This window comes from Selaginella moellendorffii, unplaced genomic scaffold (genome assembly GCF_000143415.4).
Source record: "Selaginella moellendorffii unplaced genomic scaffold, v1.0 SELMOscaffold_29, whole genome shotgun sequence".
Classification (NCBI taxonomy): domain Eukaryota; kingdom Viridiplantae; phylum Streptophyta; class Lycopodiopsida; order Selaginellales; family Selaginellaceae; genus Selaginella; species Selaginella moellendorffii.
The window spans coordinates 1,692,871-1,717,895 of record NW_003314290.1 but is presented as its reverse complement, the minus strand read 5'-3'; the positions used below and the strand labels follow the sequence as shown (position 1 = coordinate 1,717,895).

At 42.9% G+C, this 25,025-nt stretch overlaps 5 protein-coding genes across 5 annotated transcripts; 3 read left to right on the top strand and 2 right to left on the bottom strand.

Moving 5' to 3' along the window:
• Window positions 1-3,354: 3,354 nt before the first annotated feature.
• LOC9645870 (probable sugar phosphate/phosphate translocator At4g32390) lies at window positions 3,355-4,768 on the bottom strand. Its single transcript, XM_002975937.2, has one exon. The coding sequence runs from the start codon at window positions 4,619-4,621 to the stop codon at window positions 3,578-3,580; it is 1,044 nt and encodes a 347-aa protein (XP_002975983.1). The 5' UTR covers window positions 4,622-4,768; the 3' UTR covers window positions 3,355-3,577.
• A 13-nt stretch (window positions 4,769-4,781) lies between these two features.
• On the bottom strand, window positions 4,782-7,713 carry LOC9645869 (cell division control protein 48 homolog C). The gene is made up of 10 exons (XM_002975936.2): window positions 7,011-7,713; window positions 6,343-6,932; window positions 6,132-6,284; window positions 5,954-6,067; window positions 5,792-5,896; window positions 5,682-5,747; window positions 5,561-5,625; window positions 5,303-5,504; window positions 5,068-5,214; window positions 4,782-5,001 (listed from the first exon to the last, which is right to left on the bottom strand). The coding sequence occupies exons 1-10, from the start codon at window positions 7,711-7,713 to the stop codon at window positions 4,891-4,893; spliced, it is 2,256 nt and encodes a 751-aa protein (XP_002975982.2). The 3' UTR covers window positions 4,782-4,890.
• Window positions 7,714-18,832: 11,119 nt separating this feature from the next.
• Window positions 18,833-20,424, top strand: LOC9646355 (uncharacterized sugar kinase slr0537). The gene is made up of 8 exons (XM_002976137.2): window positions 18,833-18,995; window positions 19,053-19,316; window positions 19,378-19,449; window positions 19,511-19,549; window positions 19,624-19,734; window positions 19,821-19,918; window positions 19,972-20,083; window positions 20,148-20,424. Exons 1-8 carry the CDS (start codon window positions 18,852-18,854, stop codon window positions 20,388-20,390), a joined length of 1,083 nt encoding a protein of 360 aa, XP_002976183.1. The 5' UTR covers window positions 18,833-18,851; the 3' UTR covers window positions 20,391-20,424.
• Window positions 20,425-20,437: 13 nt separating this feature from the next.
• Window positions 20,438-22,133, top strand: LOC9646354 (SAGA-associated factor 29 homolog A). Its single transcript, XM_002976136.2, has 9 exons — window positions 20,438-20,657; window positions 20,764-20,857; window positions 20,920-20,999; window positions 21,063-21,175; window positions 21,234-21,319; window positions 21,371-21,433; window positions 21,485-21,629; window positions 21,716-21,729; window positions 21,795-22,133. Exons 1-9 carry the CDS (start codon window positions 20,522-20,524, stop codon window positions 21,895-21,897), a joined length of 834 nt encoding a protein of 277 aa, XP_002976182.1. The 5' UTR covers window positions 20,438-20,521; the 3' UTR covers window positions 21,898-22,133.
• On the top strand, window positions 21,942-23,070 carry LOC112348415. The gene is made up of 4 exons (XM_024680820.1): window positions 21,942-21,995; window positions 22,246-22,371; window positions 22,518-22,739; window positions 22,785-23,070. Exons 1-4 carry the CDS (start codon window positions 21,942-21,944, stop codon window positions 22,998-23,000), a joined length of 618 nt encoding a protein of 205 aa, XP_024536588.1. The 3' UTR covers window positions 23,001-23,070.
• The last annotated feature ends 1,955 nt before the right edge of the window (window positions 23,071-25,025 follow it).

Here is a 25,025-nt window from a genome sequence, read left to right as displayed (position 1 = left end):
TCCGACTTGAGAAACGTGTAGAAGCCTCCAATCTCCTTGGACTCGGCTCGCCATCGCACCGGTGGTGCCGGAGCTACCGCCGCCATCAAGCGAACGGCAGTTAGGGCCGAGCCGGACCAAAAACCTTAAACCCTAATTAGAATTTTTTTCGCGCGGCTGGGAGAGATTTTTTAAATCCATGTGAGATGAGAAGACATGAAATGAAATGTGTGACAAGAGCGAAAAATTCTCCTATTGATCTTGAGTCCGGGCTTCTTTTTCTGGAGCAGCCTCTTGATCATACCATACTGGAGAAGACAGGGGCTGGAGGAAAGCGCAACAGCAGCAGAAAAAAACTTACATCATCTACTTCCATAGGGGCCGGCATAACCCCTGCTAAAGTGATCACAGGAGAAGCTGGAGCTAGAACTAGATCTCTTGCTGGAGATGGAGATGGAATTGGATCTCTTGCTGGAGCTGGAGCTCCAATATCTGCTGGAACTCCCGCTGTTGGAGTCCCGGATGACTCCATTGGCGCAGCAACCCAAGCGTCGCCGCGGCTTTGACACAAAACTCCACTGGAATACTTTCGTGGGGGACGAATATTCTCTGACTGTTATTTCGAATATCTAGATTGTTCTCTAAACCTCCTGGCCATTCGGGTTCGAAATCAAAATAGGTCTGGTCCTCGTCCCTCCCTCTTGCTATAGAAACCAGTCGCTGGGCTACAGATGAAGCAGAAAGCCACCTGATAGGGGATCGTGGGTGGTAGACGAAGGAAATCCTGGATCGTCATCACAATCTAGCGAAGGCGGATCAGCAAATCTGGACATCAAGCCGCTCCAGGACGAGAACTCCAGGATACGTGGCCAAGTGGCTCCACACAAGAGTCACGGACAAGACCGTCAGCTCGAAGCGCACTGTCGGTTTCATCCTCCATCTTCCTCGTACGACGAACTCGCAGCGCTAGCAGTGGCTTGGAGTGAGAGGTACGTGAAAATCGGACTGTGGTCCATCCAGCCTGAGGCAGCAAGGAATTCTTGATCAATTGATCACTTCAATGTTGTCGCAAGCTGCAGGTTTGGAGCTCAGCTTGCAACTACCTGGAAGCTCCAGCTCTCACAGTGAAAGAAAAACTGCCTATATACCGTCAACACTTGTGAGCCTCCTATCTCGGTCTCGATGATCCATGATCTTCTCTCTGCTTCTAGCCAGCGGGAATAAGGAGGCATACCCGGAGACGGTATATATTTCAAAGAATCAACGGTCATTGTCCGCCTCACAATATCTGAAGTTGGGCTCTATGTTCATTCCCAACGCGAATTTGGCCAGCAAAGTGAAAACCTGCGATCCAAGCCTCAGTTCTAGAAGAGAAATGGAAGTAAGAAGTGTTTGGTTACCTTTTCAATGGTAGTGCACCAAGCGACAGTTAATCAAGGATTCATGTAGTTGACTTTTTATGCCAAGACACCCCAACCACAAAGTTTCTTAAATTAAACAACTGTCTCAAGTCCTCAACAAAGCACAGGAAAGAGAGATGTGCTCCACACTCCATAGGAGCCAAGTAGGCATCTTAACTTGGGCACTTTTAGGGTACCTTTTGCCTTGATATTTAATGACTTCAATGGCAACGTCTTTACTTTATTCTTCTTCTTCAATATCTGTTAAGCCTAAAATAGTGTTAGGCTTGTTGGTTTTAGTTCTATGCTCCTTTTTTTTCTCCTTAATTGTATGTTTGAAAATTGCCCTAAACTCCTATTCTTTTGCTTCTTGGTTGTATATTTAAAAGTTATTCTATGCTTTTATTTTTATGTTTCTTAGTTAAGAGTTCAACTCTGTCCTTTCGCTCAAATGGCCCAAAGTGTAGTCATGATTGAAGGAGTTGGAAACCATGATTTCCAACACTCATAGAACCTCACAAAGTTGTTGACACTTGACCACCTAATGATCAACTTGAGCAGAATTCCTCTTGAACAAAGGAGTTCCCAGTTTTGCATCACACTGTGACATGGGAACTTATGTCATCTCAAGGGAGTTTGCTGCCACACACACAGCTATCACCTCTATAAGATTGTCATTTTTAGTTTTCCTTGTGTCATAATATTTCAGATGTTTACATCACACATGGTTTTGTATCCACAATCTTAATTATGAGTTAGGTGGCTAGTATTATTGTGCTGGTAAGTTTGACTTTCAGTTATAAAATAAAAGTCTTGGTTTTGCACTGTACCACCTCTAGAAGCTGCACAATGACCTTCTCTTGCTTTGAGACACTCAGTCATGTCAAGGTACTCTTTGATTTGTAACTATAGTAGATATTACTTGCTTTACATGCTTACCTGAGCCACTTTGCTTGTCAAGATGTATGTATGTATTTATGTTATGTTCTTATGAATAATTACCTTTTCATATCTTTCATCTATGACATGGTAACCTAGTTGTTACTGTTCTGTCAAAATCCATGAAAGCAAGACTGACGAGTTTAGACTTTTCAGCTGGAAAGACACCAGTATTTCGCTCAAGAATGCCATAATATATCTTGAGCTTCTTTTTTGGAGTTTTGGCCTTGAATGTTTGCTGGGACTTGCTTTATTTGCTTACTTTGAATGAATCAAGCATCAGTGTCTTATGGTATGTTGGGATTCAATCTAGAAGATGGAGAAGGATTCTGGTCGCAATTGGAGTGGACGTTTGTGAGTCTATTTACGCATTTCCCTTTTATTTGTGCTCTCCCTGTCCTCGAAACCATAATCCCTGGCTAGTGGATTTAGACCCGGAAAGCGATCTCAGCTTGAGTGAGCTGGACAATATATAAAATCATATGATCAAGATATAAGGGTCATCAACAGTCTGATCAGGTAACTTTCCATGACCCTTGCCAGACTGATGCGAGATTAGCCAGTGAGGAGCTGGAGAAGCTATGGTTAGAGGAGCTCCAATGATGACTCCATCTGATCCGCTCCACTAGGCCTGAGAAATCTACTTCCTCTCTTTCGCCATTGAAAAGTTGGCAATGGAGTAAGAAATCTCTGGATTTTTCCCTCTTTTTTCCAAATAGGAGAGAAGGGCTTTCAAGCTTGGGGGAGCTCTCCCAAGATTGAGCTTGAGCTCCTCTCAGGCTCCTTGGAGAGAGCTCTTCTTTGAAACCCTTTCTTTCAACCCGGGGCCTACAACCCGGCATTGGGATCGACCTAGAACCCAAGTGTCACAGGTTTTGCAATCCCAAGATGCAAATCGCTCTCGATTCCAACGCTTGGTTGGGTTGTAGATGTGAAATAATTTGGGCGAATATGCTCCAACAGTTATTAATGCTGTTCTTCGACTTTGTTCTTTAGAAGATTTTCAACAAACTCTTAACGTTTGTACCGCTATGGGTTTGTTGGAAAACGAAGCTATTCTCGTTATTATCAATCACAATCAATAAAGAAAGAGATGAGTTTGTTCTTCACACTGATTTCTTTTGAATGGAAATTAAATAGTCCTACCATCATCTAAGATGATCTCTCTCCCTTCTCTTTCTCTTCTTCTTCTTCTTCTTCTTCTTCTTCTGCCTCTTCTCCGCGTCGCCATAGCCAGCGCAAGCAAGCCCCAAGAGCTTTCACGAATTTCCCCCATCATCATCCTTGGTGTTAGCGTGCTCCACCAAAACCATGCCCTGCTCCTCGTCGTCCCGCTCCTCCTGCTGCGACTTCTTCAATCCCTCCTTGGCCTTCATCGTCTGGAGCTTGGCGTGGTTGTAGTAGCACACCCCCAGGAACGCCAGCCCATATCCCACCAGATTGAGCGTCGTCACCCTGTCCATGATCACCGACCAGGAGAAGGCGATGAGCAGCCAATCCTTCACCACCCCCGCAACGTTCATCGTCAGCGCGGACGTCTTCCCGATGAGCAAGAACACCGCCAAGTTGAGCGCAAACGCGCAGCCCGAGTTGAGCCCAAAGGTTGGCAGATCGAAGCTGAAGCTGGAGCTCTCGCGCAGAACCGGCAGCTCCACGAACACCCACGGCACGCACAGGAAGACGAAGCAGCAGGGAGCCACGTAGTAGAGCGCGGTGATGGAGTTGAGCGTGATCCCCTTGGAGCTGAGGAGGATCTGGATCATCACCAGCCTCGTCGCCTCAAACGCCACGGCCGCGAGCTGGAGGATCACTCCAAAGGTGTTGAACTTGGCCTCGCCGTAGGCCGCGATGCCCACGCCGATGGAGATGAGCACCATGTTTCCCATCGTCTCGGGCTTGTAGATCTCCTTCTTGAGCAGCACGCCGATGGAGTAGACCGCCACCGGCATGAGCGCCTTGAGCATCTGGATGAAGGAGACGGAGAGATAGATGTAGGCCGAGTTGGAAAACCAGAGGCTCAAGGAGTAGAGCGCGCCGATGGGGACGATCGACGACATGTAAATCTCGCGCGTCATGCCCAGCGGCTCCACGACCTTGGCCACGCGCACCAGGAGGAAGGCCAGCGTCGAGCAAAAGGCCATATGGATCATGGTGAGGCTGATCGGGAAGGGCCAATTGTACATCTTCTTGTCGAGGATGTACTTGTTGTAGATGATGACCGTGAAGCTCAGGAAGATCCAGATCGCGACGTAGATGTAGCTCAGCACGACCTTTCTTACCAGATTGGCGTCGCTGCCCGCCATTGCGATGGATTTCCGCCCCCACGCCGCCGCGCTAATCCCTCAGGCCGCTGGCCCCTGGAATCCCTCGGAGTGGCGCCGGAGCTCCCAGATCAGACGCGCGCCGCGGAGAATCGGTCGCGGCTCCCCATCCCGGCGCTAGATCTAGCCCTAATCACTGGTAGGCTATGGCGGAGAAAAAGTCCAGCCCTTTCGTATTTTAACAGCATCGCGAATCGTGGCCGTCCATCACATCTGGCCGTTGATCTAACGGCTCCCAGGAAAGTTCTAGTTTAACAGTGTGTTACTAGCCGGACTGTTCCCTTCGTCGTCTTCTTCTTTTTTCTTCTCTTGGTTTTCGGCGACTCGGCTTGGCTGGAGCTTGGAAAATTTTTGGAGTAGTCCTGGCAATCAAATCACAGGTGTGTTATGACGCGGAGGAGGGAAAAAATCGTGACTTTGATGCGTACCCCGGCCGATACGGAAGGCTCCACTCGATTGAGAGCCTCCGCGAAGTGCTTTTGGGTGAGTGTAACCCCGCTTTGCGGAGCTTGTCCGTTGCTCGCACGCCACAGTGGTATCCTCTCGCGCAGAGCGACGCCGCATGCCTCCTGGACCTGCGAGGGAAAGAAGAAAACAAGGAGGAAGAGTTAGGAAAAAGCTTGCCGAAAAAACAAACGAGGAAAACGACGAGCGACAACTGACAAGGCCATGGAGATCGGCTCCTGTGAAGCCTTCGCAAAGCTCGTGCTGCGCGATAGCGGCCATGTCTACGTCCGCCGCTAGAGGCAAGCATCGCAACAAAGCTCTGAGAATTGATTCTCGTCCTTGAGCATCTGGGAGAGGGATGTAGATGCGTTTGCCGAGACGACCCGGCCTGAGCAACGCAGTATCGATCATGTTTGGCCTGGAAAACAGCACCCGTTTACAAAAGAGCGAAAAAATTCCGTTTTTCTTGTTCACCTATTTGTCGCTCCAATCACGAATACACACTTTCGCTGCTCCAGACCATCCATCTCGACTAAAAGCTGCAAAACTTTAAAACATAAACAAACAAACAGAGAGCAGACATTCACGAGCTTACCTGATTCACTACCCTGTCAGTCGCCGCATTTGCTTCGCTTCCACGGCCTGGTGCCAATGCATCTATCTGTAAGAACACGTTAGACAAAAACTTCAACATCAAAGATGTACTTCGTCAAAAAATATGAGGCAAGGCGAGCAATCTCTGGCACGAGAAAACAGCTGCCGAACCGCTCGCTCACTCTCACCAACGTATTTGTTAAAAAGCTCGCCCGCCTGCGTCAAAAAGCTGATTTTTTAGAGCGCAAAGGAGAGTTCTTGACGACTTGTTACCTTGATATAGATGAAGTTGGCTCCAGCAGCGTTGGCCACGGCCTTTGCAACCAAAGTCTTGCCGCATCCAGGCGGCCCATACAAAAGAAATCCACTGTCCGAGAAATTTAAAGTCTGCACAGGGCGACCATGTTACACAGTGCCATGGTACTGCAAAAAAGAAAAACTACCGACAAACCTCGTAGTCCTCAGGATGCTTCACACGGCTGCAGATTAAAAACTCGAGCTCTTCACGCACAGTTTCCAAAGCTCCCACATCCTCCCAGCTCACATTTGGAATCTCCGTGAACCCCTCTCGTTTTGTGGATGGCACTACCTTCTTTATAGCAACCTGCATTGACATTTGCATGAAGAAACAAATGCGAGTGAACCGAACAGAAAAACATTACCTCGAAGTCGTCCATTGTAACCCGCAGTTCTTGGAGCTCTTCGGGAGTCCAAGCACGTCTCCACCACACATTTTCAGCCTCGTTTTCCGCTGGCGCTGCCTTCCTCTTTGCAGCAATCCTCCTGATAGCCGCAACTCCAGCTTCTTTTGTAAGAACTTTCAGATCCGCACCGACAAAACCCGGCGTCCGCCTTGCAATGGCCTTGAAGTCGAACTCTCCATCAAGGCGAAGTTTGCTGGCGAGGACTGTCAATATTTGCAGCCTAGCTTTCTCATCAGGCACCTTCAAACAGATCTCGCGATCGAAACGTCGTCTGAGAGCCTGATCCAGAGCTTCAGGCCGGTTTGTAGCTGCTATCACGAGCAAGCGCCTCAGCTTGTTACTGTCACCACCTTCACTTTCGGAGCCTCGTGGAGCGTAATCAATCTCGTCCATGCAGACCATCAACTGCGTCACAATCCGCCGCTCCATCTCTCTTTGAGCAGACTCTCTCTTGGAGCAAATAGCGTCGACCTCGTCGATGAATATGATGGCTGGGGCGACTCTAAAAGCCTCGGAAAACAGTGTTCTTAGCTTTGCTTCCGATTCACCTGCAACCACGAAAGAGAAAGAAAAGATAAAAATAAAAACAAAACTCTCACCGAAAGAACGAAAGAAAAAGTTCCTACCTGATGTTCCAGACACAACTTCTGGAGCTGACACCTTGAAGAAGGGAACGCTCGCTTCATTCGCAATGGCCTCGGCCAGCAGAGATTTTCCACAGCCAGGAGGTCCATGAAGAAGCAAAGCTTTCATATGCTCCATCCCCACCGCATCAACCACGTCGGGATTTACCACCGGGAATATGAACTCCACGATCACGTCCATGGCATCGCCAAGGCCTCCAAAATCTTTGAAGCTCACATTTTGCGGCATTGTCGCCCCTGCGAACTTTGGCTGCCTTCCATCCTTTTTCTCGGGAGGAACCACACTGCTCCGCTTCTTATCGGCATTTTCCTCCTCTTTCTCTCGCTCTCTCTTCCTGCTATTCGGTGTTCTAGCAACTGTCAAAGGACCGGACACTCCACCACTTACTGGAGTGTCCAGGAAGATCATAGGCCTGTGATTCTGCGAGCTCTTTTGCGATGATGCCGCCGCTTCCTCCCCTTCGCTCTCTTCAGAGCTCTCCCCGCTCTGATTTACGATGCGCACCGCTTGCTCCACGGATTTCCGGAATGGCAGCAGCTGCTTCCGCTGGTACTCCCTGTAAGATCGCCGGAGATAATCTACCGTGTTGTCGATGTGATTGATGTTGTTGTTGTGCGCGTATTGCTCGATCCGAGGCAGCAGGAGCGGATCCACGAAATAGGCGCTGCCTCTGCCCCCCGCCATTGTAACAACCCTAAAATTTATTAGGGCAACTACCTTTAACCCCCTTAAAAACATTAAAGTTTTCGGACGATAAGAGAGTCTTTGAATACATTGACTTTTATTCTTGACTTTGCAAATCCTCTAGCGTGCCAAATCCGAGACCGGGATGGAACACTTCAGACTGCTACTCACTACCAGTGAGAAAAAGGTGGTCTCTCCAGGAAATACAACAAGATCCATGGCACCCTCGAGCATTTTCACCATCACACACGGAGAAACTATCTAATCCAAGCTATCCAGCCCTTGGGGAGGAACTCGTAGACGAACAAGCTGAGTGATGAATGGAGGCAAAATCCCGACAGCTTGACGAGATTGAGGTGATGGATGCTGCTGATGGACATCACCTTGTCCCCCTGCTGCGATCCAGCACCAATCCTCTTGACCGCCACAAGCTCTCCTGAGCCAGCGTCTTGAAAAAAGTCAGGAACATTCGAGCATGTCCAGGTTTTCATGGAAGGTCAAAGCACTGGCTCGGTTTGAATGCAAGTTTGCCTGGAGTTGGAAACTCAAGATAAACAAAACAATTAGGGCTTTTCATAGCTTCTAGCTCCAGTTTTTAGCTTGTGATTCTGTTTCTATTGAAAGCGGATCAGTTCCATTGCATCTAAATCATGTGATTACCATCTCCGTCTTGGGTGACGGAAGCAAAAGAAACTCAAGGATTTCTACGAGAACATTGTCAAGTACAAGCAGCTGTGTTCTTCACTTCCATTGCTGAAAAGGTGATGGTAGGCAAAGGTCAAGCGTGTTCGAGAAGAAATAAATCCATTTTAGGATTTTCCACGCTTGGCTATGGCGTCTATTTCTCGGCTGAGGCTTGAACGTTTTGGTGAGCTCTAGGACGATGACCATCTTTTTCCCTCGAAGGAGGTACTGCATTTTCTTTCTTTCCTTTGGCTTAGAAACTTGCAAATGTGAAGGAAAAGCTTGTATCTTGCGTGTAGATTTATGGATCGGCAGTGGCCGCGGGAAGTGATCACGCGACTACTATTATACTCAATCTTCTCGGCAGGTAAGTTTCTATCAAGTATATAGCTTTAGAGCGTGATGGGACCATTGCATCATTGAAAAACACCACAAGCGCTTTGATACAAGGATTATAGACAAACGAGAACTTACTAGAGTCCCTTTTTGTTCTTGTGTCATCCGTTTGCCGGTCCTTTTGCTCCACTTGATTCTGCAGTATACGCACCTGTGTCCAAGACAAACATGTCAAAATAAACCTCCCAGCTTGTACCATTTGCTACAGCTCTCAGCCTCTTCATTGAGATCATGGACATACCGAAACAACTCTGGCACAACATTTTAAACCTTTAGAACGTTCAGGAGATTCGTTGTAAGATTACAAACCTTGATAGCTGCGTTTCAATTTAGAGCTCAAGACTTTTGAACAGCCAGCCTTGTTTCCAGATCATGTATCTGTAACGTTTTGCTTGAAACAAGTCGAAGATACTGGAAAGAAATGAACCTTCCCCTCCCAAGCCTCCCTCCCCCTCTTGCAGCGTATGACACTTTGTCATGAGCATTTTGCCGTTTTTACTGTGCGGAGTATCGTCAGTCAGGTCTTTGGCCTTCTTTTCCGCAATTCCAGCTCCTAGACTTTGGAAGTCACAACCTCAGACCTGGAAAAGACTAACCTTCATATGTGTAACTACATGATTCAGCAAAAGACGATCTTACAATTTTGTTAGGTCACAGTCTCATGTCGTCACTAGTTAACCTGGAAAATACACAAGTACCTGAAGTGTTGGAGGCCTTAACGAAAGTTTCAAATCGTGAACAAGAGTCTAAAGTGCTATTGTGTTTATAACGAAAAAAACAAAGAAACATTGAAGAGAGACTTGCCTTCAATTCTGCAAATTCTTGCTCCTTGTTTGACAAATGGATCAGCATAGCGAGCTGTGAAATGACAAAGAAGACTCAATCAGAAACAAAAAGAATAAGGAAAATACACAACTCGCAACGCCAAACTTGCAAACCTAGTCTTTCAAGCAAGCTTCAGATGCTTGGAGAGATTTTATATGATCCAAGACCAGCCGAGGATCTAACAACAACATACATATAAGAACAGTACGCAAACACCATGGTAAGTTGATAGACCTGAAGCTGAGTTTTTTGGTAGAATTGGCTCTCCCCTACCTCCATTTTTCTATTTCTCCATTGGCAGTGGCAAGGTCAGCCTCCCAACAGGTATTGACTTTTAACTCTTAGGGAAGGAGAAGAACAGATGCACAAAGCGTGAATGGAGTCTCAAGATCATCCTGTCAATTGTCTCAGCAGACTCATTGATGTAGAGCTAATCATCAATCTCATCTTACAACCCTCTTAGACCAATTCAACTCTCCTACTGAGAACATTTTGAACTACAAAATGTTCCTGAGGCTCAAAGTTCTGCCATTTTCATAGGCCTGATTGTTACATTCTAAATGATTGCTCACTTGCACTCTAATGCTCCCCCTCTCTCTGGCTTCCAAGACTGGAAGGTGTGCTTTTGCTCATTTTATGATACAGTTCTCTTATAACTCACTCCTTAAAATTTAGCTTTATTTTGAGGTCCTTTTCAAGTTTGTTTTTAATGGAGCATTCAGAATTTGGAATGTTTCTTTCTAACATGCAATGTGACAATGTTCTCATAACCCCACAATAAAACCTTTATGACATTAAATATATTTGATAATTTACCCAAACTCCCTTTACCCAAAATTAATTTTAAACCCACTCAACCTCTTTTAACTTCTAAAATAGTGAAATATTTTAGGTTTCCATTTATCCTTTCACTAAAGAAGTAGTAATGCCAAAGAAAAGTAGTAAAGTGTATAAGGAGTTCCAGGACCATTTTTTAAGTCCTCATCCTCCTAATAGAGTAACTTTCAATTTAAAAGTGTGGACAACTTAAAAACTTGAAAACATATCTAAAAGAGTAGCACTTAATTTGTATAAAGTGCAATCATGGTGAGTGGGGCAAATTTAACTACTTCAATAATAATAAAATTGGCCAATAAAGTACCTTTGCAGTTAATGTAAGAAAAATTTCATTTATAGTGGAAAAACAAGACCCACTTATATAAAGTAGGTATGATCAAGCAACAATTAAAAAAAATGACATGGCTTATCAAAACAAGAAGCTTAAATATACTCTAGTTCAAGATGAGACTAGAAAAGGTTTGTTTGTCAACAACAGTTAAATGAGGGTTATTAACTAAAAATAAAAAGCCATGAAGTTGCAATAGTAATCCAAATTGAAGACTTGAAAGATTTCAAAATTAATAATGAGGAAATAGTCAATATCATAAAAGTGCTCAAGAGGGAAAAGAAGGGAATGAATGAGGAGGAGTAACACTTGTTAAGGAGGGATTGATAAAAATTTAAACAAGTAACGAGGAAATAAGTTAAATTCTTTAAAATATAGGCAATGAAGAGATGATAGATCTTTTGTTGAATTCATAGAAGGAACATCCAAAAGCAATGAAGAGAGATATTAAATTTTTTTTTAACTTGAGTAAGGTTTTTAAGTTGAAAAAGAGAAGCAAGAAAAGAAAGTAATGATGTTGTGGAGGAGTGAATTTGAAAAATTTGATAGTGTTATTTTCAACTTCACATCACCACATTAGCTTTATTTGTTAATTGAATCAAAATTAATCATCACAATACTTTTACTTTTGTTAGATAAAAAGTAATTGAATTTTAAAACAATTTCATGTTTCTATAAGAAAATAACAAGCAAGTTAGATAAAATAAAAGGGCTAAGAGGAGATCTAAAAGGACTTGCTTGAGTTCTATTAAATAATATAAAAGAAATTGAAAAATTGACAATCTACTATATAAAGAAAAGTATAAATCTTTTATTTTCATTCTTCCTTTTCCCATCTTTAGAATTTCCTAAAATTAATACACTACCTTAGAGTTTTTTTTCTCCCTCAGCAAAATTTGGTTATTAGGAGATATGGCTTTGATCTTAAAAACAAAAACAATAAACAATAAAAACTCATGAAATACTTTGTAGTATTTGCAATTGGCAGCCAAGATGCTACTTAACAAATAATTACTTTCAATGGTATCCACAAACAATATTGTTGTAGATCTTTTAAGCCTCATATCTCTAACTTTAAGGTTTTTTTTTTATATATTTGCAAGGATTCCTAGTAAGTTTATTTTGCATTGATGTGTAATAACTGAAATAAATGATTCTCAAAAGAACTCTACAAATACTAGGAGGCAATTTTAGTTGATTTATTTTGACATTCAATTGTAGAATAAGAGGGTTTACTAAAAGATAAAAGGAAATGAAAATGCTTATGTAGCCTTGTTCCTTTGACACCTAAAGGCAATTAAAGGCAAATTAAACTTACCAAATATCAATTTCAGCATGTTATGATTCCCGTACCCAACCAACAAAGTTGGATTTGAAACCACTTTTGATACTAAATGTAAAGTTTTGAATTTGAACTTCTTGAAAAGTCACACAACCCAATATTACTCAAACCCAAGGACATTTAACCCAAGTACCTGTAAGACACAAATCCCAAAGCCCTAAAAGTGGAGCCGAATTGGTGCCACGTGGTAGTGGCTGCAGTAGAAGCCAAACAAGTGTAACATGTTGAGAGTAAAAGCTCCAACTTGAAAGGTCGAGAGCATGAGTGGAACTCTCAACAAAGTGCTCAAGGAATGAGCACAAAGCGAGTAATAAGTGAGTTTTTAGAAAAAGGACACAAGAGGACCAATATATGACACGTGGAATTGTCAAGATGGACCCAAGATAGAGTTTGAGATGGAGTCTAAGATGAACCTGAGATGGACTTGGGTGAAAGCCCAAAGCAATCATCCCCCAGGGCAAGAAGGGGGGGGGGAGGGGGATGCAAAGGGTTCCAAAAGTATAATAGAGAGAGTGTGGGGGTTGAACTCTAGTAAAACTAATTTGGCCAGAAAAGGCCAATGTGACCAAGGAAGGCCATACCCATGTGTTGGTTGATGATATATCCAAGGCTAGAGTGAATACGAATAAATAAGTAGGGTAGCTTGGTAAAGTGTTCAAGAGCTGCCTCTAGCTCTTCTAGGAGATCGAATGGTCGATGCTCTCAATCCAAGTATGGGTGGCATTACCTACTTAGATACTTGGCATAGCTCAGCAGAAACCTGCTCTAGCCTAATGGATAGAGTACCCAAAGGCAAAAGGTGGGAAGAGTACCCACAAGGCTCGCATAAAGCCACAATGTTCCGAAATGTCGTCCCAAAATCCTAGACGATGAAAAGGAAGAGGAGCAATCCTCTGGTGTAGTGACCAAGGATATAATTATATGGTAAGGAAATCCTAGAGGATAATGGGACTTAGTGGTTGAGCCTGTGGGCATTGACCCACTGGCAATGTTGGTGAACACGGCCATGGACAAAAAGAAACTTGGTGGGGACAGAAAGAAACTTAGTGAGGACCGAAAAAGGGATATTGAGGAAAGTTGTTTCCCATGTCTGCCGGCATCCTAAGGATGCTAAGGAGTGGATTTAGGATAATCACTCATGGACGGATGGCCTAATTTTTAAGAGATGGGACTGTGATGTAGGTGGTGTTGGATCACTAGTGTGACAAAGGTGAATGGGCATGGCCTTAGTGTAACATTGATATGTCAGTGGTACCTTTGGGTGTTAGTCATGGAATCGGACACGTGAAGCTCTTGGACCAAGTGCAAAGTTTGAGTGGTATAGATGCCATTAGTCCAGAATGAGTTGTGGAGGTTGGAAAACAAAAATATGCATGTTGAGATTAAAATACATTTTGTTCTCAAGCTCATTTTAGATGCCTTGATGAATGAGTTTGATTTGTAAAGTAATCATGACTACTATATACTTTCCAATAAGTACTTTCATACTAAAGATTTAAAACAAATAAGAATTTATTAGTCCTTTTTTGTTCTTGTTTCATTTATTTGCCAATCCTTCTGCCCTACTAAAACACATTATGCCTAATACAAATATATAGTGCATATGGTTTTCACCTCTTATCTTATAATGTTTTACTATAGGATAACCACGAAGTGAAATCTTTACCCTTGGACACGTGGGCCAAGGACAGTGGAGCAGAACTTGAGTTTAGGGCCTTAGGCCACTAAACGAAGAGATAGAATTAAACACTCAAGCATATACCTAAGGAGTTTAAGAAACTAAAGCATGGAACAACTCCTAAGCATATAGCCCAAGGAGTGAAATGAGAGGAGTACAGAATGACTTTTGAGCATACAGTTTGATGAGTAAAAAAGACAAGAGTATAAAGCGATATTTGAGCTATTTTAGAGCATCTAGCATCTTTATAATAGAACTAACACGCAAAACAGAGCTAAATAAAGTCTAATGTTATTTCAACATACTGATAATCTAATATGAGGATATAGATATTCCACTAACTACTATAGTATGGAACTTGGGTTTAGACCCAAGCTAGATATAAGACAAGGACAAATACACAAGCAAGGAGCTAAACTATGCCTCAGGTTGATCGGCTATGCCTAATCTACCCATTATCTCTACCATACAATTAGATTATTTTAAGGTTCTTTTCAAGTTTATTTCTAATGAAGCATTCAAAATTTGGAATATTTCTTTCTAACATGTAATGTGATAATATTCTCACAACTCCACAATAAAACCTTTATAACATTAAATATATTTAATAATTTACCCAAACTCCCTTTACCCAAAGCTAACTTTAAACCCACTCAACCCCCTTTAACTTCTAAAATAGTGAAATATTTTAGATTTTCATTTATCCTTTCACTAAAAAAGTAGTGATGCCAAAGAAGAGTAGCAAGGTGTATAAAGAGCTTGAGAACCATTGTTTGAGTCTTCATCCTCCAAAGTGTGGACAATTTAAAGATTTGAAAATATACCTAAAAGAGTAGCATCCAACTTGTATAAAATGCAATTATAGTGGGTGGGGCAAGTTTAACTACTTCAACAATAACAAGATTAGCCAATAAAGCATCTTTGAGAAAAATTTCACCTATAGTGGAAAAACAAGACCCACCTATATAAAATGGGTATAATCAAGCAACATTTAAGAACTTGACATGGCTCATCAAAACAAGAAGCTCAAATGCACTTTAGTTCAAAATGAGACTAAAAAAGGTTTGTCAGTCAATAATAATTAAGTGTGGGTTGTTAACAAAAAACAAAGTGGTCAATAGAGCCATGAAGTTGCAATAGTGATCCAAGTGGAGGATTTGAAAGATCTCAAAATTGATAATAAGGAGATAATTAATATCATGAAAGTGCTCAAGAGGGAAGAGAAGGGAGTAAATGAGGAGCAACACTTGTTGCCACTTTAAAACTGATAAATTTGGTTACTTCTAAATGTAGGAGTATAAAGGATATAAAAGGAGTTTTTGACAAAATGGGTTTCTATAATAATGTGACTTAAATGTCTTTGATTTTGGGCTCATTTTGGAAAGTGGAGAAATAACACTACGATTGAAACTTTTTAATCATTTAATGACATCTTAAAAGATATTTGGGGATCCTTAATTCTTTATGGTTAAACTTATGGCATATGCTAGTTCAGTGGAGGTGAGAAAGATCAAGTGTTTAGAAAGATTAAGTTTTATTCATTTTCAAATTAAGAAGAAAAAATGTGATTCAAACATATTTATGGTCAAAAACATTAACCATAACAACTTTAAAAACACTTTAAGGAGTTTTTTTTATTAGATGCCTTGAGGGGGTGTGGTTTCCTAAACATCTTTGGATTTGGACAAAAACAAAATAGTGTGATTATGTTGTTGAATTAGCTTGGAGTATTTTGATACTATGAATGTGATGTATATGAAAATGTAAATGGAGAGAATAAGTTTATACATATTAATTTAAAGAAATAAGGGAAACATGTTATTTATAAGTTTTATTGCTTGATAAAGTATGGTGATCTATATTATTGTTAGTGCATAAGTTGAGAAGAATTAATTGTACAAGTTTTAATAGGGGAAAGACCATTATATATATAATACGCTAGAGTGACATTTGTGATAACAATATCTAATTTAAATGGACTCTAACTACATACTGACTTTGAAATTGAGTATGGGGTAAGCGTTTTTAGTTCATGCTAAAAGGATAAAGAAGATAAGCAATAAGCACTGATTATTAGTGAGTGAAGTGTTTGTATTGCTTTCTTAAATCTGTAAGTGAAAATCACTTTAGTTTCTTTAGTTTTTTTGCACACGTGTATGAATAAAAATTAATTTTTGTTAGACTACTACATATTCTTCATAAAAGTTTTGATAGTGACTTTTAGGGCAAGAAAGCTCAAACATTCTAGAAAGCAATTAAGAAGTAATATGAAAAAAATTTCTACCTCTAAAGTTTTAGCATCCTAGAAATTAATATAACAATATCCTTAGATTGAGGGATCTTCCTCATTTGCATCTTAATTGCCCAGGTTTTGGTGCTTACATTTTCTCTTTATCTAGATTTTTGAGATTTTTTGTGTGATTTTCATATTACATGGCATTGTGATTTTTTATGTTTTTTCTTGAGTTTGTCAAAGCAACTCATTGATTTTACTCATACAAAGAGATCAGCCAATATGAGGCAATAAGTAAATCTTTAGCTAAGTACTCTCTCTCTCATTTTTTCTTTATATGCTACTATAAGATTTCTTTTGTGCAATTTATTTATTCTTTTTTCTTTTATCCTATGCTTAGAAAAAAATTTGATTAATTGCATACAAGCCTAAAGACTCATTTGGACCATAAATTATAGGTTGACTCATTTAAAGACTCATTTGGACCATAAATTATAGGTTGACTCATTTAAAGACTCATTTGGACCATAAATTATAGGTTGACTCATTTAGAGCATAGATTATGGGTTGATCAAGGTTAGTTATCTTTTTCATTTTGATTTTCAATGTATGGCAATATTGTAATTGGGATCTTTAATAGGTTCAATAGTAAATCTCAATCATGCTCATGCTCACTTGGGAAAATAGGTGGCAATGATTTCAAATCTAGATAGATAAAAATGAACTTCATGCTTGTAGATTTTCAAAAACATGGTAAATTCTAGTTTGAACATGTCTACTAACCAATCTCCACTATTAGCCATCAAACATGAACATTATCAAAGGAAAAAACTTTTGAGTTTGTTGTTGTTTTTTAATATATTCCTTACATTGTTGATAGCAAGTGGGCTATGGATGAATACACATGTTAGATTTTCACACCATATACAACACTTTATATTCCTTATCTACCTTAATTTAGAACCATCTAAAAAGAGGGAAAGTATGAAAAAAAAAACAACTTTGATCATTTTAAGTTTTTAATAGGCAATAACTCACCTATTAAGGTGATCAAGCCACCCATATGGCACTTATGTTCTCGAGAACATGTACTACCTACTAGAGTGAGTTAAGCTCCTAATCACTCTCCTCACCATCACTAAGAGATCCACTTCATGGTTGATGGTCTGGGAGAATGGTGGATTTCACAATCATCAGGCAACTCTAAGAAATCTAGGTAGAGTGCTATTGTAATTCTAGAGAACTGCATTAGAGCAACACAACACCAAACTCTTGCCTTTGATTTGCTGTTGCTGTCATGGAGGAAATCCACTACAGAAATCTGAGCCATACCACATGGCAATTTTCAATTCGACCAACATTACAAGATGCCATATATACCACCTCAATAGGCTTGCCACATGCATGTTAAGGCAGTTCACAAGCATGAGCTCAGAATGTGCCCACTGGGCTAATGCTCGGCTCACCCTTTCCACGCAGGAACAAACTCTATTGATAGTGCTGGATAGACTTGTTCTTCTTTCCCAAGACAAAGAGCATTCTCATCATCTTATTCCCTGCAATTGACCAGGGATCTTCCATAAATCTAGATGAGAGGTTGCCATGCACCCTCAGCATCTAAAGTTGGCACTAGTCTGAGATCAAGGCTCAGCTACCTATTTGGGACTCCAGAGAGTTGTTCCTCTCTTAGTTGCAATGATATTGAATTTGTATTGAATCCTGAGAATATTTCTTGCCTTAAAGAGGGCAAGTGTGTTATGCGTGTACCTTAACCACATTATATGGTTGTATACTGTCCAGTACATATTCCCAGGCAATGCACCAATAAAAAACCCACAATGGAGACAAGATACACCTATAGATGCATGATGTTCCCTTGCCTCTCAACGCAAGCCACTCATCACACGCTCCAGGGCAATCTTTCTCGACACTTCTTTTGCGACTCTTTATTCTTTTGTCTCTCGTCTTTTTTATATGAGGTATATTCCTGGGAATCCACATAGTGAAATTTCCATCATCCACTTTGCGAGCAGCTTTGCACACGGAATCCTAAATTGTGCTTTAGCTGTATTTCTTCAGCAGTTTGTGGATCAGGGCCGGCCCGGTCCTCAGCTTCTGAGGTCCATGATTCTAATTCTTTTATTTATCTTGGCTTAGTTTCCAGAAATAAAGTATTTAGTAAAACTAATTCATCTAACTTGTGAAGAACTGAACTTCTGATGAGCTCATCACCTCCAGGCAAACTCCAGAGTTTCAAGTTCCTGGGCGGTTTTCGTCATCCAATTGGATTTGGTGCATTCACACCGAGCCAGCTCTTTGACCTTCCATGAAACCTGGATATGCTCAAAGGGACTGTCGATGTTCCTTTCTTGAAAGCGATCAATTCCTGAGAACAAGAAACCATTTCGTAATATGAAAAAGACTACAATCTAAATCATGTTAGGCACTGGAAAAACCTTCGATTGGCTGTTCTTTTACCACCCAAAAGTAGAGTTTCCCGTCACTGGATTCTTCACCAAGACGGAGATGGTAACCAAGGAGCTCAAGTTAAACTCATAATCGCCATTACTTACAGTTATCTTTCGAACCCTGAATCCCAGAAACTAGACAAAGGAAATTCCTACTATTAGACGCAAAGAACAATTCCTCGATAGTAGCTCGGTCTCCTAGTTCGATCTTCTATCTGTCCATTCATCCAATGCTCAACAATGGCGTGGATTTTAAATCATCGACTTCCCGCCTCAAGTGCCCTAGCGCTGCTGGCCGTCGGATTAAACCTTTAATCCAACGGTCGGATTTAGGATCTAGGGCGCCAATGGGAGCGGCTTCTTGCGACGGCGATGGCGAGCGCAATGCCGTCGTCGTCGGCCTCCAGCCCGTGGCGCTCGTTGATCACGTCGCCCGCGTCGACTGGGCGATGCTGGAATCTGTTCCGGGCGAGCGCGGCGGCTCAATTCGGGTAAGATATTTAGTCTCCCTCCTCGAAATCCTCAAAGCTCTTGCTCGCTTCCCTCAGGTCACGGCCACGGAGCTAGAAGACATTCTAGCTCAAGTGAACAAGCATGTTCTGCCCAATGGTGATTTCTCCAGTCCAATTCGCACGCTAGCTGGAGGTAGTGTAGCGAATACGCTCCGAGGCTTGGCGGGGGGGCTGGGCGTGAGATGTAAGATGGTCGGTGCTAGAGGCAATGACGAGCAAGGGAAAATGTTCGCTACGAGCATGCGAAGCTTTCAGGTGGATCTTTCGTGCCTGAGAGTAAAGTCTGGACCAACAGGCCAGGTGACTAAAAATTCCTTCTTTTTCTTTCTCTGGGTGTTCTTACTGCTTGTCATTGTTTTAGTGCGTGTGCCTTGTGGATGCTCTTGGCAATCGCACAATGCGGCCTTGTTTATCTGATGCAGTGAGGCTTCAGGTAAATTGATTTTCCTTTTTCGGTTTTCGCAAGTTGTTAAAAGTGTGTCTTGTTGCCATAGGCAAGCGAATTGACTCGCGAGGATTTCAAGGGGATCAAGGTGATATTTGGAAAGCTTGTGTTTTGATACGCAAATTTCCGTGTTTTTTTTTTTTTTTTGGGTTGTCTTTGCAGTGGCTTGTGCTAAATGGCTACGGGTTCTATGGAGAAGAGCTTGTTGAAAGCGCAGCGCATCTCGCCAAACTGGAAGGTGCTCTTGTTTCGATGGATCTCGCTAGCTTTGAGGTTCTGTCAACACAACAAACAATCTCTATAGGGAAAGAAGCTTTGTCGCCTCAAATTCGACTAACTGTCTCTGTTTGCTTGTGTAGGTAGTGAGGAACTTCCGGCCGCGCCTCTTAAAGCTCCTTCAGTCGAGAAAAGTAGATCTTTGCTTCGCAAACGAAGACGAAGCTCGTGAACTCATGGGGTAGTTGTTTTCCATTGCCATATACTCTCGTTTTTACCCGTTCGTTCTTGCAGCGGAGAGCCAGAGTCCACTCCAGAATCGGCATTAAAGTTCCTGTCGCAGTACTGCAACAACGCAGTCGTTATGCTGGGATCAAAGGGCTGCATTGCTCGAAGTGGAGACGAGGTAAAAACAGCTAGAAGAAACAAACTTTGGCTCTACAATCTAAAACAACTGATTTTTATCTTAGGTGGTCCGAGCAAAAGCTGTGGAAGGCGGGTCCGTGGTGGACACAACCGGCGCTGGCGACTTGTTCGCGAGTGGATTCTTATATGGGATGATAAACGGCCTCTCGCTGGATCATTGCTGCAAGCTTGGCTGCTGCACGGGGGCGGCAGTGGTACAAGATTTGGGGGGCGAGATTAAGCAGCAAGGGAAGAAATGGATGCTCCAAAATATGGCGAGCATGGGGCTCCCAGTTTTCCAAGCCTGACGAATTTTTTTCAATCAAAAAGTCCTATTTGCAAGAGGATCAAGAAGAGTTCCACCTGGGAAGTCTAGAGGATCGAACGGGCGACCTGGTGCCTGTGGTTTGTTTTGATTTGTGGGTTGTGAGTGTGGGCTATGGCGAGCAATGCATTGAGCGCGGCGAGCGTGGAGGCCGCGTCGCAAGGGCTCAAGGAGCTGGATCGATTGAGGAGAGAACAAGATGGTCTGATCAAGAAGATCAATAAGATCCACGCCAAGCTCGCAGAGACCCGTAAGTAGATTTCTTTTCTTCTTTCCACTTTCGGCAAAAAAATTACATTTTCTCTAGGACCTTTTTTTCTTCTCGAGGAAGGATGTGATTGAGCTTTAGTTTGCAGAACCAGAGCAAGCCGAGAAGTTCGAAGATAAGTTCTGGAGCAAGCTACGGGATTTGTACAGTCAAGCTAAAGCACTTGCGGACGCCGAAGAAAGGTTTTTTTTTTCTTTCTTCTTTTCGAGGATGATGGTGCTAATTTTTTTTTCGGTCGAACTAGTGCGTCAAATGCTTGTCTAAGCAATCTGGACACTCTCTCGATACCTTCACAAGCTGCTGCTGCTCATCGACGTAAAACTGGTTGGCTCTCTTCTCTCCTGTTCTCTTTTTTGCTAGCTGATGTTTTTCTTGATGGAATGCCAGAGACTGGCGATCAAAAGCGGAAGAGAGCCAAGGCCGATGCAGACTCTTCCAGGCTGAATTCTCCGAACGTTTCTCGGTCGGCTGATTCAATTGGTAAAGCTGTTGGAGACCAGGTCGAGCTTGAAAGTTTTCATTTTCCTTGTTTCTTAGTGATTTTTGCTCGCCTTCCAGGTCGCCGCGAGGATTACTCCTGAAGATTCAGAGAAGAGCGAGTGGATTGTCGTCAAGGTGACGCGCTTTGATCGCGAAACAAACAAGTTAAGTCGATCTTTTTGCTCGTCTTTTTTCACAGTGCTTTGTCTCTCCAGATATGAAGTGATAGACGAAGAGCCTGGGGACGAAGAAGAAAATGGTGGAACCGGTGGACCGAGGTAAAGCAACCGCGACTTTAACATCGCTAATCTTCTCTCATCGCCCTCCAGGAAGTACAAGTTATCTCCCTCCGCAATCATCCAATTCCCAAAACCAGCGACAGCGCTGGATTTTCCAACGGGATCTCAAGTTCTTGCGGTGTATCCAGGCACCACCGCACTGTACAAAGCTACTGTCGTCGGTCCTCATAGAAAAGTAAGCCAGAAAGAATTCCTAGCACTGGTTTTGCGCTGATCGAAACTTGTCTTGCGCGTGCCAAAAAACGAATTTTGATGCATCAGAAAAAAACGGACGAGTAAGTTTTTTTTCTCTATCTCTTGTATCGTGTTAACCGAGACGTCGTTTGCTTTCTTGTTCCAGCTATATTCTAGAATTCGATGACGACGACGAGGATGGATTTCTACCAAAGCGAACAGTGCCATTTTACCACGTTGTCACTCTTCCGGAGGGGCACCGGCAGTAAAGCAACAACAGCCAGTAGCATTGTCACAGTTGATCAGCTGTACCATGTCGCCTGTAACAGTAACATACGAGAAGAAGCTCAACCGGCCAGCAAACATGGTAGAGCAAGTTCACCATAGCATTGCTGGTAAGAGTTGCAATGCTCATCCAGAATTTGTACCATCGGGGATAAGTCCTCTCTAAATCTTGAAAAACCGGTGCCTCCTAATATCTATTACATCCGATTCTAATCTCTAATGATGTCTGGCCATGCACAACTCCAGGCTAAATTCTATTCGGTTGACTGGTAAAGCTTGAAAGTTTTCTTTTTGCCTTTTTCGTTTCTTCGTAACTTGTGCTCGCCTTCCAGGTGATTACTTCTAGGAAGAGCGAGTGGACTGTGGTCAAGGTGACACGCTTTGATCGCAAAAGCTGTCTTTTGCTCGTCTGTTTTCTCATTGTTGGCATGAGTTTGTGCTTATGTTACAGCGCTGTCGTAAGCCAGAACGAATTCCTACCAATCTTGCGCGTATAAAATCGGATCTTGTTGCATCAGAGAGAAAACGAGTTCGATAAACGCATCTGAAAAGATTCTCTGGAATAAGGCAATTTTGGAGACGCGAATACTATAAAAACAATTAGGGCATTGTCGAAAAGCTTGTTCACATTAGGGCCTCTCAAATGCAAAGCGAAGGATTTGAGAGGCAAAGCAGCAGGCCGAGGACGCGCAGCCATGGTCCTGTTCGACGAACTGCGCAGGAAATCGAGCTAGAGGAATACAATTTGGATAGATCTGGATTTCGCCTTCCCTACGACGGTCCCAAGCTCACGAGACCCCTTCAGGGAGAATGGGGATATAAAGAGGTAATTCTTCTGGTCCTGGCATTTGATTTGATCTAGTCTATACAGCTTCCACGCCACAAGCTCTACTACTGGACTCCAAGCGAGTGGCCATCCAAGCCAGATTTTCTGTCGGATGACGAGTACAGGCGCCTAAAAGAGGGGTGGAAACATCCCAATGTCATGATCCCTTATTGCACGGTGGACGACGCAGTGATCGAAGCGATTGACATAAAGGTAGATTACATGGCCCGAGCAATGCTAAACGGGTGGAACACACCTTGAGTTTGTGCATCCGCCAGTTTAAATCGCTCTCTTATGTCTTAGTAAGTTCAACCAAGAGTGAAAGAAGATATGTCGAAACCATGCTCTTCTCATCATGTGGAGTTTGATGCAAAGAATCCCGAGCGCTAATTGAAAATAAGCTCCTGAGCACCAGCGACGCGATTGTAGAGACAAGCAGCGAGATCGCCGAAACATGCAGTGACGATACTTCAATAGAGCAGTCATGACGCGTTTCTCAGTACTGGAACAGGACTTCGCTTAAAAATCCATGACTCGCTGGACAAGGACACTGTGGTGAGTCTTTAAAGCTCGTCTCAGCCGTGCTGGCTGGGTGTTCCATGCTGCTATGGCGTCTCTGAAGATCACGGTCAATTGTCCATAGGACACATAGCTGACGACTGTCTATAAAGAGTAGCCAGCTTGAAATTGAGTACCGTTAAAACAAGCATGATGGAGATAATCTCATTGACATACTCCTGTCTCGAAATAAACTTGGCAGCAGGATCCGATGCAGAACACCTGCCAAAGCTTAAGACAACATGACGAGACTTAAAAGCTTACCAGTGGCACACCCGAAAAACTTTGGCACCGAAGAGGGATGTCTTGGAGGCAGCTGCCGCCGAGGCTTCGAAGGCATTGCCTTTGCGCTGTCGAGATTGTTTATCTCGCAAAAACTCGGATTCTCTCCCAAAGTTCACGGCAGCTTTTTCATCGTTCTCAAGGCACTTTGCAAAGGTTTGGTGTAAATAAACACACAGCACACGTGATTTCATGTGAAAAACATATATATGCGAGCAAAACTTACTTGCATCACTGAGCATTGTTTGATTTAGCCAGTTAAGCCCTGTATAGTTCCTTCCGGTTCATGGATTGGCAATGCAGCGGCAACGGCTGCAAGTTAACACTCTCCTAATGAAGTAGTGATTGCTGTCTCGCAAGCTCCCATCAGTGGAGACAGAGCACGGGCAGTGGCTCAATGCGGTGCTGATGCTTTGCAAAGTTCACGTAAGGATTCAGCACCAAATGCCTTCGCTGTAACACTGAAAGAACAAAGCGAGTGAAGGACAAAACTGATATCGTAGACAAGAAACTGCATACGGATAGAATTCCGCGTGCTGCCAACAAGGCTTGTAGTAAATATTCAGAAACATACACTAACCTTACCTTGAAACAGGAAGCAATAGCTATAAATCTATAAGGAGATAGAGTCGTTTCGAGGCTGCTGCTGCTGTTGCTGGAGGATCCCAGGTTCTTTTCTTTCTTTCTTCTTTCATTTTGATCTTTGATCTTTCATTTTCTAGCTGGTGCCAGATGCAATCGACATGACAAACGAGGCAGCGATATCTCTAGCGTTAGAGCTGTTGATCGCGCTCGCGGAAGAAACAGTACACAGGTCTCATCTTCTCTTTTTTATCTCGGGCTAATGTCAGCAGCGGTATATTCCCTTAAACCATAGGGGTTTTAAACGAAGTTTTGATGTGTTCCTTGGAATTCCTTCTCGAGCCAGTGCACAGCCTTCTCAAACTCTTGCAAGCCTTCCAGCGCTCGGGCCTTTCGACTTGTGCTCTTGACAGGCCGCCATCGATCTTGAGCGCGTTATTGAATCCGCCAGAGCGTGCTGGAAGTCCTCGAGCCTCAGGAAGGCCACGACCCGATGGCAGCAAAACTCCCACCCTGAGGGGCGTGGAGCATGGCAATGGATTCGAGGCTGGGCTTCTCGACGAGGAGCTTGTGATGTGAGTTCACAGGGCGACTGTTGGTAGCAGGAAATGTGATCTCAAGGACGTGGTAAAGGTCTGGTACAACCATGTTCAAATGGTACGTTCATCTCCTCTTTGTTTCTCTTTGGTTGAACTACCATGAGTGTGTTGCGGATTCCAAGCATTTCGTTTCATGAGAACGATTTCGTTCGATCTTATATTGGCGTGGAATTTGGATTTCTAACGAGTATAAGGTCTCAAGTTTTTCGAACAAGCATGACAGATGATATGTTATTCGATCCACACCATCGCATTTTGATATGGT

What these genes read in the sequence shown, in the direction of transcription:
- LOC9646354 (XM_002976136.2), top strand. Translation starts at nt 20,522, where the DNA reads ATGGCGAGCAATGCATTGAGCGCGGCGAGCGTGGAGGCCGCGTCGCAA. An exon ending in TTTGATCGCGAAACAAACAA is followed by an intron (nt 21,320 to 21,370) that starts GTTAAGTCGATC and finishes TTGTCTCTCCAG; the next exon opens with ATATGAAGTGATAGACGAAG. An exon ending in GGTGGAACCGGTGGACCGAG is followed by an intron (nt 21,434 to 21,484) that starts GTAAAGCAACCG and finishes ATCGCCCTCCAG; the next exon opens with GAAGTACAAGTTATCTCCCT.
- LOC112348415 (XM_024680820.1), top strand. Translation starts at nt 21,942, where the DNA reads ATGTCGCCTGTAACAGTAACATACGAGAAGAAGCTCAACCGGCCAGCA. An exon ending in TCAACCGGCCAGCAAACATG is followed by an intron (nt 21,996 to 22,245) that starts GTAGAGCAAGTT and finishes CTCGCCTTCCAG; the next exon opens with GTGATTACTTCTAGGAAGAG. An exon ending in GAGAATGGGGATATAAAGAG is followed by an intron (nt 22,740 to 22,784) that starts GTAATTCTTCTG and finishes TAGTCTATACAG; the next exon opens with CTTCCACGCCACAAGCTCTA.
- LOC9645870 (XM_002975937.2), bottom strand. Translation starts at nt 4,621, where the DNA reads ATGGCGGGCAGCGACGCCAATCTGGTAAGAAAGGTCGTGCTGAGCTAC.
- LOC9646355 (XM_002976137.2), top strand. Translation starts at nt 18,852, where the DNA reads ATGGGAGCGGCTTCTTGCGACGGCGATGGCGAGCGCAATGCCGTCGTC. An exon ending in AGGATTTCAAGGGGATCAAG is followed by an intron (nt 19,550 to 19,623) that starts GTGATATTTGGA and finishes TTGTCTTTGCAG; the next exon opens with TGGCTTGTGCTAAATGGCTA. An exon ending in GAAGCTCGTGAACTCATGGG is followed by an intron (nt 19,919 to 19,971) that starts GTAGTTGTTTTC and finishes TCGTTCTTGCAG; the next exon opens with CGGAGAGCCAGAGTCCACTC.
- LOC9645869 (XM_002975936.2), bottom strand. Translation starts at nt 7,713, where the DNA reads ATGGCGGGGGGCAGAGGCAGCGCCTATTTCGTGGATCCGCTCCTGCTG. An exon ending in AGTTGTGTCTGGAACATCAG is followed by an intron (nt 6,933 to 7,010) that starts GTAGGAACTTTT and finishes TCGTGGTTGCAG; the next exon opens with GTGAATCGGAAGCAAAGCTA. An exon ending in GCCTCATATTTTTTGACGAA is followed by an intron (nt 5,748 to 5,791) that starts GTACATCTTTGA and finishes GTGTTCTTACAG; the next exon opens with ATAGATGCATTGGCACCAGG.